Source organism: Sceloporus occidentalis, unplaced genomic scaffold, assembly GCF_023333645.1.
Source record: "Sceloporus occidentalis isolate IW3139 unplaced genomic scaffold, rSceOcc1.0.p SCAF_277, whole genome shotgun sequence".
In the NCBI taxonomy this organism is placed as follows: domain Eukaryota; kingdom Metazoa; phylum Chordata; class Lepidosauria; order Squamata; family Phrynosomatidae; genus Sceloporus; species Sceloporus occidentalis.
The window spans coordinates 572017-586276 of NW_028317257.1; the positions used below are offsets into that span (position 1 = coordinate 572017).

Below are 14260 nucleotides of genomic sequence, written 5' to 3' on the forward strand. Positions count from 1 at the left end.
AGATACAATGAACATGATACATCCCCATGAAATACATACCCGAGTACTGAATACAGCAGACAGCTGTTGGTTTGTTACCTAATGAAATCTGCTTGTGAAGAACGCTGGGAGCAAGTGCATTTAAAGGATAATCCTTTCCTACATTACTAAAAAAAAATAGAAAACAATTAAAAAAAAAAAAATTTTTGCTTCATTTTATGTTTTTATCCTGTCTTGTAAAACCTATTTTAATTTGTTAATGTTCCGTTATCAGGCTATGATGTGTCTATGTTCTCTGTCTGACATTTTCAGTAATAGCTCCATGTCTCATCATGGATCATTTGGCTAACTACTAGTCTTGCATGTCCTATTTAAAGTATTCCTGGCACAGTTTGACACATGATTACAGTGTGATGCTCACCTTAGGGAGTTTTTTTTCACCTTAGAAGGTTCACTTGTTTTCTTGATGTTAGTTTTTGGAGAAAACATTTTCATTCTAAAAGTTTAAAAGTAGACATATTTCTCTTTTATGTGCTGTCATATTACATCCCTAATCACACAATAAACCAAAGCATAAACAGTCCTCATTGTTAAGAGATGGAGCCTTTTGTCTAAAGGTCCAAACCTTTTATTCGGCCAACATAGAGAAACGTGTAGACATCTAATCTTATGGGACCTTGTATTACTTATCTTGTAAGAACAGATATAAATAAAAAAAGACTCCATAAAGTGATTTTAAAGCTATTTGAAGTGTTATTATATATTTGGGCCTAGGCTGACAAGGCCTTGAGTAACACAGCCAATCCTTTATTTGAAGAGGAATGGGAAATATGTCCCTCTTTTGGCATGTATCTCCAAATGTATGACTTATAGAGCAGGGTACAGGGATGTGATGCCATGTTCTGCCCCAAAAGTACTGGTGGAACCAATCATTAAGATCTGTGTTTTTTCTGACACAGAATATTGTTTTTGAAATAACATATTTCTAAATTATGAGCAGTGGTTCATATGTGCTCACCTCGGTGCTGTAGAATACCCCGATGACTTGACCTTATTGTGGAATACAAGCGGTTGGTCCTTTACCATGTTCTTGGAGCCTGGTTTACAAATAATGATGCTGTTATCATTCTACTGCATTAAATATATATATATATATATATATATATATATATATATATATATATATATATATATAATATTATAGGCAAAAGGAAAAGGCATTTAAGACAAAGTTACACTTGAGATCATCTTACAACATATTTCAATGTTGGAAAAATCTCAGGAGCCAAGAGGCTTCCAAAATGCTACTGCTATTTGACCCTCTTTAATCTGGATTTACGACTTTCAACGTTCTATAAAGATTGCTCTTGCTAAAGTTACCAATAATTTACTGATTGTTAGATCCAAGGGCACTACTATGACAATGTGGACCTCCCTCCTCTTCGCAGTCACAATTGTCTCTTCTTTCCTGGTTCACATACTACCTTTATAATTGCACATTTAGCATCTCCGTCTCTAGTAACTCTTTCCTCTACCCTTCCCCTTTCAGTTGGTTGACCTCAAGGCCCAGTTCTAGGAACACTTCTTTTTACTTTACACTATCTCCCTTGGCAAACTAATTTACTTGTCTAGCTTTCAGTACCCTCTTGTGTGTCGATGACACTCAGTGTCCCTAAGTGCCTTGCCTCTGTTTCTAACTGGATGTCTAACTATTCTTAAAATGCAATCTTTCCAAAACAAAACTTATTATCTTGTCTCCCTCCAGTCCTGGGGGGGCAGACAAACAGAAAAATGCATATGGAAAGATTCTGTAGAATAACTCAGATAATTTGCAATGGTGGCACCATGAAAATTTAAAGGGACCATGCAGCTATCATATGCATTAAAGTGCATGATGGCTGGTGTGTCCCTTTACAGGACGTAGGCCATACAGATATATGATGTGAAGATAAATAAAGACAGTTTCTAAATAGCTACATAAGTTTGTCCTGGAAACTGCAATACATCAACATTTCCATTTGTTTTTAAGCTGCTTATCATCATTACACAAAATGACATTTGTGGTTGCATAATGATTTTGTGCAATTCAACATAAGTTGATTTTTATGTCATTTTAATTTAATTTTAATAAATATTTGCGTTAAATGCTTTTCTTCTATTGTGAATTTTTTATTGCTGCTCATTGTTTTGAGCTAGTGCAATCCCTGGCTCTGTTAAAAATACCAGTTATTTTAAGTATCAAAAATATGATATACAGTTCCCTCCACTAATATTGGCACCCTTTGTGTCTTTATTGTTAAACCCTTTGATCTTTTCCTAAAAAAAATACTCTTCTCTCATGGATATCAAACAATTGCAAACACAAACACAGGTTTATAAATAATAAAAAAAAGAATGGTTATATGTGTAGCACAATTATTGGCACCCCTGTTAATTCATATGAGAAAACCATACTTGAAGCATTTTCCCATTGACATTTTACATTTTTAGTACACCTGGGTGACTAGGAACAGGATATTGTTCAACTATTACTATGATTTCCTATTTCACAGGGGTATAAATATTAGGTAACACATAGACCAAATTCTCTTTATTCATCACAATGAGTACAACCAAGGAATGTAGCTGTGGTTTGAGGCAAAAGGTTGTTGAGCTTCACAAAATGGGAAGTGGCTATAAGAAAATAGCAAAATTATGGTCATGCTCATTTCCACCATCAGGGCAATAATTAAGAAGTTCCAGTCAACTGGAAATATTATGAATCAACCTGGAAGGGGACATCTGTCTAAATTGTCTCAACACACTGTGAAAAGGATGGCTCAAGTGGCCAAAAAATCTCCAAGGATCACAACTGGGGAATTGCACAGGTTGCATCTTGTGGTCATAAAGTCTCCAAAACTACAATACGACATCACCTACGTCACCACAAGTAGTTTGGAAGGGTTTCAACAAAAAAAGCCTCTACTCTCATCCAAAAACAAACTCAACTGTCTTCAGAAACTACTGGAACTTTAAATGGGATCGGGTTCTATGTCAGATGAAACCAAAATAGAGCTTTATGGCAATAAACACCACAGGTGGGTTTGGTGCACACAGAGAGGTAGCCATATGGAAAAGTACCTCTGTTTTTCTGCCAGAGGACCTGGACATTTTATTAGAGTCCATGATGCCATGTGTCCTATCAAACATCAACAGACATTAAATGAACACCTGACTGCCTTTCCCAAAAAGCTTAAAATTGGCCACGGCTGGATTTTCCAGCAAGACAATGATCCAAAACACATATCGAAAGGGTTCACTGACCACAAAATCAAGCTCCTATCATGGACATCCCAAAAACCTGTGGGGTGAACTTAAGAGGAGAGTCTACCAGTGTCAATCTCAACTTTTAAAGGATCTAGAAAGATTCTGGACCCCTGCCATGTATTCTCCAACCTCATCAGGCATTAGAAGACTCGGAGCTGTTATCCTGGCAAAGTGAGGTAACACCAAGTATTGACTAAAACGGTCCTGATAACTGTGCCAAACATATATTCCACCCGTTTTCTTTTTGTGTTTGTGTGTAATATCCACGAGAACAGAGTATTTTTTGGATAAAGGTTTACTGTAATTATAGCATATTCCTTCATACATATAACAGCAAATAAAAAATTAGTGGTAGGTCACTAAAAATATCTGTTCTCAAATATGTTCTAATGAAGCTACCTTTTGTGTTATCTATCACTTATGGAAGAACCTAGAAATGAAATTACAGTTTATGGTTTGAAATTCTCAGGAAACATCGCTGAAAGGGTTAATACCTCAAATGGAAAACATTACATTGTAAAGTTATCTTTATGGTTAAACCAATTCCCTGTTTTAATGTCTGGCAGCTGTATTTCCATTCTTGTATTACACTGTGGCAAAAGTATTCAGAAAAGAGGTATTTGGATATATAGTTGTGTCTGTTTCTTCAATAACACAGTAGTTTCTGTTCTTCCAGCTTGGGAAGTGATACAACGAGAGTATATCATTCGATACATCTCCAAACAGGAGCATAAGAATTAACCTACTTCATTATTATTAGGCAGAGACCACAGATACAGCAGAGATACACTATCTGGACAAAAAAGTATTGGGACTCCTGACCATCACACCAATAAGGATTTTTATGACATTACATTCTAAATACATAAACATGAATACGTAGCTGTCAACTCTCTGTAGTTAGAACAGTTTCCCCTCTTCTGGGAAGGCTTTCCACAAGATTTTGGAGTGTTGCTGTGGGAATTTTCACCCATTCGTCCAGACAATACTTTTGTAGTGTACGTATGAAACGATCCTGACAAGTGTTGCATAATGCTTCATAGGACAACGATAGATAGAGACAGAATGATGACTAAAGCAATGATAATCATTACCACATATAAAACAATATCAGCCCATACACTGCTGCTGTCTAAAAAGAGCACTCACTCTCCAAATGCTTGAATAAAATAGAAACAGTAGAAATTGAGGTGCGTATGTAAAAGGAGAGAGTAAAAAAAAATGAGGTAAGTGTAAAATGTGTAACACACTTGAACCAGTTATGTGCAGTCATAAAAACAAGTTAATTTGTAAAATAGCTTTACTTCCATTTGATTCTAAAAGCATAAAGAAGTACCACCAATGGCAGAGTATCACAGTTAAAACAACAAAGCCACTTACAGCTACTGATGCACAGACTTATTTTCAAATAACGCAATGGGTCTCCCTGGACCACCATAAATGAATATCTTTCAGCATCCTGGATAACCCAAAAAGAGTGTCATACAATCTCAGGTGTAGTAGAAAGTTGTAGGTCCTATCTTCACTTGTTTTACTGGTCTTATATTTACGGCTTCATCAGGAATAAAAAAAAAGTAGTATGTCTGTAATATGGTTATACAGTTATATCATATTATTTGGTTATAACCACATTACGGACACACCACAGGTGACACTTCTGGTTGGGGAGATCAGAGGTCATGACAAACCCTTAATAGAAGAGTGTGGGGGAGAGCTGCCACAGAATATCCACACACTTGACTTTCAAGGCTTGGTGAATTGCTTGTGATTGTATATCTTACTATTACGTGGCAGATACACAGTGTCTTAATTACTACATTATATATTTTTTTCAATGTTGCATTTGTCTTGTAAGGTCCTTTGCACCCTTGGGTTCATGCTTTATATGCTTTAACACTCTGGAAGTAGGGTGAATGATTGTGGGTCACGTTTTGGTTCCAAAACCCCTACAGGTCTTCATACACTCTAGGTTGGAGAAGCACTGCTGTAAGTTACATATATCCCTGTGAAAACTGTTAACACCCAACTACTAAAACAAGAAGTTGACAACGACACAGTGAAGGAAGATCAAACTAATATTTCTCTGAAGATATGTTGCCTTGAGAGTCACCTAAAGGTACTATGGGCCCTCATGAAATTTCATAACCAAATATGGTAATAAGGAGATGTAGAATTAAATCTATTAATTATGGTTCTGAGTTATATACTAAAATAGTAATATTCAAAACTTGAGTGCTGAAGAAAAACATTCAAAACATGAATTACCTTCTTTGTTAACAAAGCTATTCTTAATCTTTCCAGTCACTCTTTTTTTAAACAGTGTTATTTATAATGTACTTAATTATCTGAATTTACACACTTTACAGATGTAGAGATGTTGAGAAATCTGCATTCTGGAAAGCCACCCATAACATAACTTATTGCAGCGAAACAGCTTCCTAAATGCTATTTGGTCAAATTCCTAGCTAAGTTCGTAAAAGCAATCATGGATAGCTCCGTGGTAAGATAACAGATTGATTTTCCATTTCTCAGTACAGTTGATCTAGCGTCTCATTTAAATTAAGTGTGACCATCGATCATTTAGAAAGTGTTTTAATGCATGTGTACTTCACTGGCACAATGGCTGTTCATTTTATGAAGGAACGGTTCTGGTGGCTTGGTTTGAATTCTTGTGGTTTGCTGGTGTAAGCTACAGACATGCTCATTTGTAGGTCTCATTCCATTTTATGTGGAAACCTGACTGATGTGTTTTTACCTAATGCCTTAGACTAACACTGTATTTTTAGAGCACAAGTCTCCAAATTCCATCCTTTTTTAGTCATATGTAAGGAGTGAAATATAGACTAGCCCATGATATTTTTAAGCTTTTTTCTTCCTAAATTAGGGTTTACATGGTGCCACGGCTTGGGTGACCACATTTTATTTCTGCCATTCAAGGACATACTCTGAAGCGGATGAGATTACACATACAGGCTTATATTTATTTATATATATATTATATATATATATATATATATATATATATATATATATATATATATATATATATAAATTCCAAGGGTAGTTGCCGGCACTCGTGGGACTTGTTTTCAAATAAATTCAAAAGACTCTGTATTGTAAGTCAACGTTTCAGTCTTTTATTTTCAGACTTTCATCAGGATGTCCGTGGCACCATGTAAACACACTTATAATATGTATGTGTATCACAGACACATAAAATACATTTTCTATTATATATATCTGTTTCTCACATACACACTTATTCACATATACACACCGTCACATACACATAAAATACATTTTATATTATATATGTATATATTTCTCACTGATTCACATATACACACATTACATACATATAAAATACATTTTATATTACATATATCTCACATACACACTGATTCACATTTACAGTACATTTTATATTTAAATATATATATATATATATATATATATATATATATCACATACACACTAATTCACATACACACAATCAAACACACATCTCTAGCACTGTGGAAGGTACAAGGCACGTGATCAATATGAGTTACCAATAACTAACTACCTTATCGTAATATGACTGGATCTTGGTCTGTAATGCAGTGGTACAAGCCTTAAGTGAAAGGCAATCTTTGGTCAAATAAACAAGTCATTATTTCACTTTATTGTATTGTTAATAAAATATTGATTGAGAGTGTGTGTTTTACCTACTCTGTCTTAGGGCAAGAAAATAATTTTTAACAGCTGGTAGATGTTCTAAGACTTTAAAGATAATGTATAGCTTCATACATACAGTTATTTTCTAAAATGTATATTTTTGACATGTAAATTTCAAATTAAAAAAAGTCAAAACGCTCATGATCAGAGTTTCCAAAGGCACCCTACACCCCCATATTTATTACTGATCTGTAGGAGGGTCTGCCAGGTTCAAAGGAGGAAAAATGTTAGAACAAGATCATACTCTAAAACTAAAAAGGTTTAGAGGCTTAGATGTAATGTAAGGTAGTTTAACTTTACTGAGAGGATTGAAGATCAATGGAACAGCCTCCCAGCATAAGTGGTGGAGAGGTTAATATATTAGTGAAAATGGCCTTGGTGGGCCAAGTGGTTCTTATTTGCTGTCTAATTCTATGTTTCTATGGTGGAAACATGGTTTCTTAAAGGAGAAGCTGGGGAAGGTTTGAATATAGAAAGACATACAACCTGGATATTTCACGGTATCTTATCTGTTACAAGAAGATTATAATAATGGTAAAAGTAACTTTGGTTACTGCTTTAGCAGGACTGTTTTAGTAGATTCATTCCTTTCTTTTAGTCCAGATGACAATGACCGAACTGGACGCATGTAAAATAAATTACTGATCTTATTACCTATCTTCACGTTCAAGTCGAAAAGATTTTATATGCTTGTAAATCAACATGTGTGAAGAGAGAGACAGATAACACTCGATAGTACTGTACCTTACATACAAGAACTAAAACAGAAGCCGCCGTCTTCACTTCGCTGATGAATTAAACAGTGCATGACTGTGAAAATCTTTAAAGCCAAAATGCTGCCAAACACTTCGGAACGTTAGGTGTCCAACACACGCTGCTCAAAGTATCCTGCTCCTTACATTTTATAGTTTCTAGTTAAATCTCTTCCACAGGGCAAAGTTGCATATTTGTTTAATCAAATGATGAATGAGGCGGAAAAAATTGCACTGTGAAGTAATTACTTTCTAAAAGTAATTTATCATCACAGCTTTCAAAAATAAGTAAAACGTTCAAGGAGTGATTTAAAGACTGATATATCAGATGTATAAATTATAATACAAGCACGTAACATTAACTACATTTAATTTACCACTTTGAGGTAAATGTTGGGGAAATATTTTCTGCATGTTAAAACATCAGCTTAATGATTTTTTCACAGAAAAAAGTAAATACTTTGAGGGATGGTTATTAGTAAGAAGAATGGATACTGCCGCATTAGCTCAAAAGAAAATGGAGTCATTAGCTGAAAGTTGGCAGCTTTTATTGGGCCAACCTAGAAACATTTCCATAAGCTTTCTGGGCCTCAGAGGTCTGGGGTTCCTAAATACATACACCATGAATACAAAGGGAGAGAGATAAGGGAATTGACATAATGTCATAAACAGGGATAGGTGTAAACATGGTTCATGGCAGACATTTTCAAAGTTACTGGATTCAGTTATAGACACTATCCTTTTCTATTACTCTCTTCTTTTTCTATTACTCTTCTTTTACTCCTTGTAGGAACAGCCCTCATGTTCCCTTCATTTTGGGCCAGTTATAAGGAAATCAGTGTTCTACCAGCCCTGCTCAGTTAAGGCCACCAGGGGAGGACACCAGCAGGATGATGTTCACCACAAATTGTGACAACCCAAACCTCGCAAACGCCTGATTGTAATTTACAGAGGGGGTGGATATTTGAATAAAATTGATGGGCCATGTGAGAAACACAGTGTATATATCCAGAAGGTGATTTTCATACTATTCATCCCCTCTTTTTTTGCTTCCATGAAGTACCTAAAATACAGCTAGTCTAGTAGTCTTCTTAATAGGGAAACAGAGCAATATATAATCCACTGTTTTAGTTATACACAAAAATGTAGATTTTGTATATTGTACATTATATACAAAATCAACACTGAAGAATCTTTGTGACTACAAAATCATACGTACCGCAGTATCTTCATTCTGTTAGTTAGTTAGTGGATAAATCCACTATTAGTTTATGCCTTAAATGATAGTAAAATGTTCCACAAAAACACTGACTAATTTGGGCTAACACACTAGCTACTGCTTGATTATATTAGAGAATATACTCCAATATCTAAGTAAGGACTGCTTAGCTGTAATCCTAAGAGTTTGATAGATCCCTTTCCTTGATTCTCAGCATAGCTTGAAAATCTCTTACGGGATGTTCCATTACATTAGTTTCAGTACAACTACTACTTCCTATATCCATCACATGTTATTCATTCATATACAGCTTACCCCCCACTAAGAAAACAATTTAAACATTGCTGTAGCTCATTCAGTATATATATATCAGTTTCCAGGTCTGACTTCCAATCCCAGTTCCTCCTTTTTTATTAAATATTTTAATTCTTGGTGTGGGGGATTTTAGAACAATGATATGTGACTGAAAATTGTTTTAGAATACAAGGCAAGGGAAAATGTTCAATTTCAGTATTTCATTTCAAAAGTTAAAAGGTGTCAGAACACATATACATATAAATGCACTAACTCGCACCTAAACCTGGACATAGCATAATGGGGATGCCCTGAAAATCTTCCTTGTCCGGGGGCTGTAAAAGTCATTGTGTCAAGGCTGCAGTTCCATTGCTAGACCTATTTGAAAAGGGCCTCGCTGCTCTTCCCTGTTCCCTTTACCTATTGTGCAGAGCTGCATAATATAAAGTTGCTATATAAAACAATAACTAATAATACAATAATAATAATTAATGGGTATAAATATTAATGAACTGTTAAAGTACTGTTGGCCAGTGACAATGAGCCCAGCACAAGCTTAAAATGACTGACTGCAAGCATCTGTAAATTACATTTTAATTTTAAATTAAATTTAGTTTACTGAGAATTACATTTTACAGGAATGCACAAGCAGCCCCCCTTTTGATTATGTTGCCTATGGATTTAGAGAATTATAGTGTATGTCTTCCACTACACCAACTGATGTCCTCACTCTTTTTTAAGAATACCTCTATTTAAATATTAGTATTAACAACTATACACTGCATAACGAAGCACTACATTTATAATGACATAATGAATAAAATCAGCAAAACTATAGTATTTCTTTCAGTTTGTACTAACCTTTTGCCTTTTGACTGGCTGGCTTTTTGCAGTCTTTGGCACACAGGGGAGAGGATGTGAGCAAAGGACCACTAAAGAGAAAACAAACAAAAAAATATGATATTTCTGATGCTTTTGGTAAAAGGTCTACTGTTACATATAGTCATGAAGCTTTTAATTGTGTTGCACATGTACCGAAAAGATTTACACACACAAAATAAATAGGCAAGATTCTTAACTAAGTAAAGGACCTAAGTGACTCATGGAATGGGTGACCTTACAGTAGGTAATCAGGATAAAGTTTGAGCATTGTTAAAGCTGTATGCTCCCTGATATCTACCAGACACAATCCCATGTCAGAGGGTTGACCCTATAGGAGGATATTTATTGACACGAGTCAATCTATGCACCAACTGAAGACGTCCACCATTGATGGAGCTTACCATTATTACATCGGAGCATATAGATATAACAAAACAATTGTACATTTATCTGGACCTGACAGCTATCTTTTGCCAACCCTTAAATTAATGGGTTTGGAGGGAGTGCACTTGGGCAAATAAGTCACATATTAGATTGATATTTATGTTGTCGCTTGTTTTCATTTCACAGTATCTTTTTGTCTCTACTTATATCAAATGTATGCATAACCTCATTGTATAGAACATATGATGCTAACTAAATAATAATAATAAACAACAACAACAGCATATACAATACTTGACAAAGGACTGGATGAAAATAGCTTTATTACATGAAGCACATATTCTGTTACCTAGACACAATGGATAAATTATGGTGTGATCTACTAAACGATAATTCACACTGCTGGGATTTCCTCAAACCATGGTTGTCAATCTCTAGAAGTGAAATCTGATTTCCAAACATTGAAGAAAGCAAACAGAAAGTCTGCAGAAAAAAAGAAAAACACAGTAATACAATATGTATATATATATATAAAAAAAAAAGTAAAAATGTTTGTGTTGTACCTAATACATCATTAGTCCACACAGGGTTAACTTGCGGAGTTGAGGTTTTTTATTTGTGTATATGTCATACTACAGAAAAGCTAGTTGGGGAGTGAATTCTAATTGGGTTATTAGTATTAATCTGTATCAGACATGCATCACTCCAGTGTTACAGGGCCACAAACATACATTTTTTACCGTGGTACGTAATCTATTGCATTATGCTATGGAACAGTATGTGCTTTATTACATGATAATTACATAAATTATGCTGATTAAACATAATACAGATAATAATGAAACATATTCAGTATGTTACTCACCTTATAGCCCATACTGCTTGACAATGAACATGATCCAGCCAACTGTATGTTGAGGCCTTCATAGTCTTTAAAAAAGAAAAACAAAATGTATACATAAAGCAGTCATATTTGTATGCGACTCTTTAGAACCGTGTTACATTTACTGGACTAATGCACAAAGCTATATAATTAAATTCTTGCTATGCTACTGGAGGCCTACTGACTGTTTTTGACCCTTTTTCTAAGGTTTTCTATGATCCTCTTCCCGTCTACTAAACAAAAAATAATCAATAATTTAACAGATTGGTCTCCCTGCCCCCAAACAAACAGTTTATAAACTTTGATTACAATATTTTGTACAAAGAAGAAGAGAACTCAGAACTAACCCCAAAAGCTTATGTGACTATATCTTTTTCTATGTTGACCCCATAAAAGACTCCATCTTCTCATGGATCAAAATGTAGTGCTTTCCACACATGAACACAGGGATCTGTGCTGAAGCAGACTTAATAGCTGGGGGGCAGGGAAGGGGCAAATACATATGGGGGGATTCTGCAGTATCCCCAATACATTCATAAAAAAACACCACGAAAAGGGACCATGCAGCTGTGATATGCATTAACGTGTCCTTGCTTGCCATTTTCCCCTTCTGTAAAAATATGAATCCTACTTTGGGCTTTTGGTCTTATCTTAGATCCAGGGCAGCCTTTTTCCTCTATTGTGTATGTTTCAGTTCCCTCAGTATCAACCTCTTCCACATCTTCTGTCTCAATTAAGTAAAACTTCCTTATATTACATCAAAGGCATATAACAAATCCGGAAATATGTTTTTTTTCTTTCATTTTCTAAACAATGTCTATGTGGTCTACAGCTTTTTCTTCCCTAATAGTACCAGCAAACCACATACCCAAACATGGCCATTTGGGAGTTTTTGCCACAGAGCCCTAACATTTTGCATTGGGGTGGGGGAAAGTATGATTGTGAGGAAATGATATATGCTTTTACACGTTATATGATAACCTAGCTGAGTGACAGCACCATATGCAAATACAACATGCCAGAAATCTGAAGCATTTTAGGTAATGACTCAAGTGAGATCATTGCAGTCTAACGATTTCCATTCTACTGAGCATACTCACCATGATGAGGTCTACAGATGGTGAATAAATCAAAAACAGTATATTTAAGGCTTTGAAGTGCCTAAAGACAGCTAACACAGATTTTGTGACAATAGGTAGGAGATTATCACTACAGTAGATCATGGGGGTTATGTATAGAAAGTGATTCTGATGTAAAGATTAAAAAGGTTGTCCCATCACCATAGCAACCAATGGAATATTGCCTTAACCACTTTTTAAACTTTGTACAAAATCACACATCATAATGTCCCATTAGAAAACAAAATACCAAAAAACAGGAGATGTTTATAGGTTTGAATGTTTTCACAGGCAGATTCAATTTTATTAAGAAAAATAAATATCTGATGAATGTGATGATTCCATGATTAAAAAATAAAAACCAAACTAAAAATGGGATAACTTTGTTTTACCTTTAAAATTTAAAACAGCTTCAATTTCGAGGTTGGCAATATTTATTAAAAGCAAACCAGTAGAACTTCCAATCCACAAACGTCTCGATATCCCAAACAAGGAGCTTTAAATCAGAAAAAAATAATTAGATGCAAACAGAAACATATAAATACTCAATATCGTAAAAATTGAATTGGTTATAGCTAAAGCTCTAGAGATATTAGTGTAAAATATAAAGAAACTGCTGACAAATACTTTTTTTAATATTACAAATAACACTGCAGACAAGTAATGCAACAGGGCCTGGGGTTTTAATGCAATCTGGCATCATACAGGAACCTTGGAGTGCTCAATGTAGAATCACGACCTCCAGGTGCACAACAATGAGTTACATAGATAACAGACAAATCAGTAGAATATTGATTAGTTTCTTCCTTTGTTACTAAGCAGAACAAAGTAGTCTCTCACTAATAGCACCATCGCAGTTATTTACTCATAAATCTCTACAGAATCAATATTATCCTTCCAGATCAATAGTTCATAAACCAGACCTATATCCTTTAAACTATACCGATCGTATGGTTTTATAATAAGATGCAAAGTAAAGCCGCACCCCAAAATTGGATAGTTGACAAGAGTCTCAAGTGTCCCAACTGCTGGCTGTCTGTGTTCTGATTGCTGGAATATCTGCCAACTATCTGCCATGATCAATGTCTAAATCAATACTGTGCCATTAGAACGGTCCCGAGGGGACACGTGGACGACACATGAGTAAGTAACAACACCCCACATGATGTATGTGGGACATATCCTTTTGTTAAGCGGATTATATGACAATGTTGTGTCACTGACAAAATCTGAACAGAGCCATGACCGGTCAGAAGAGCTCTGAAAGTTGGTAACTAGGAATTAATTGCACGCTTTTGGCACACTTGTACTATGCATACACAAGGATGATGAAAATATATAAATAGTATTTGAAAAGCCTTACTTTTCATTCTCTTCTGGTGATGGTTCCCATTTCTGCATGGAAAGCACAGGAAGGCTTGAATCCATCGTATCATCTGCTTTCCTTTCGCTGACAGAAGTCTTAGATGATTCATATTTCAATTCATCTGTGTAAATGAACAGCATATTACAAAAAATAGCTTTTTTGAAACCTCTTTTTTCTGTTAAAACAGTATAAGAGTCTTTTAAGCTCTGTCTATATGACAAAAAATACAGTTTAGTGAAACCAAAGAAAACAATGTTTTGCCTTTCCCCCCAGAATTTCCACTATATGTTCCACAGCCAAGTGAAGCCTCCAGTTACATGGGGATAGCCTTTTTGGTCCTAAAGCATCTTGGGGAAAATA

The 14260-nt window shown here is 35.1% G+C and overlaps 1 protein-coding gene across 1 annotated transcript in view; it reads right to left on the reverse strand.

Moving 5' to 3' along the window:
* Nucleotides 1–14260, reverse strand: part of LOC149275602 (WD repeat-containing protein 27-like) — a 203375-nt gene that overhangs the window by 180898 nt on the left and 8217 nt on the right. Inside the window, exons 9-17 of the mRNA XM_089504538.1 lie at nt 13898–14021; nt 12927–13030; nt 11399–11463; nt 10883–11016; nt 10129–10199; nt 998–1076; nt 401–475; nt 330–346; nt 40–138 (exon numbers count right to left, since the gene is read on the reverse strand). Of these exons, the coding sequence (XP_089360664.1) occupies nt 40–138; nt 330–346; nt 401–475; nt 998–1076; nt 10129–10199; nt 10883–11016; nt 11399–11463; nt 12927–13030; nt 13898–14021 (768 nt within the window). The remainder of the gene's footprint in view (nt 1–39; nt 139–329; nt 347–400; nt 476–997; nt 1077–10128; nt 10200–10882; nt 11017–11398; nt 11464–12926; nt 13031–13897; nt 14022–14260) is intronic.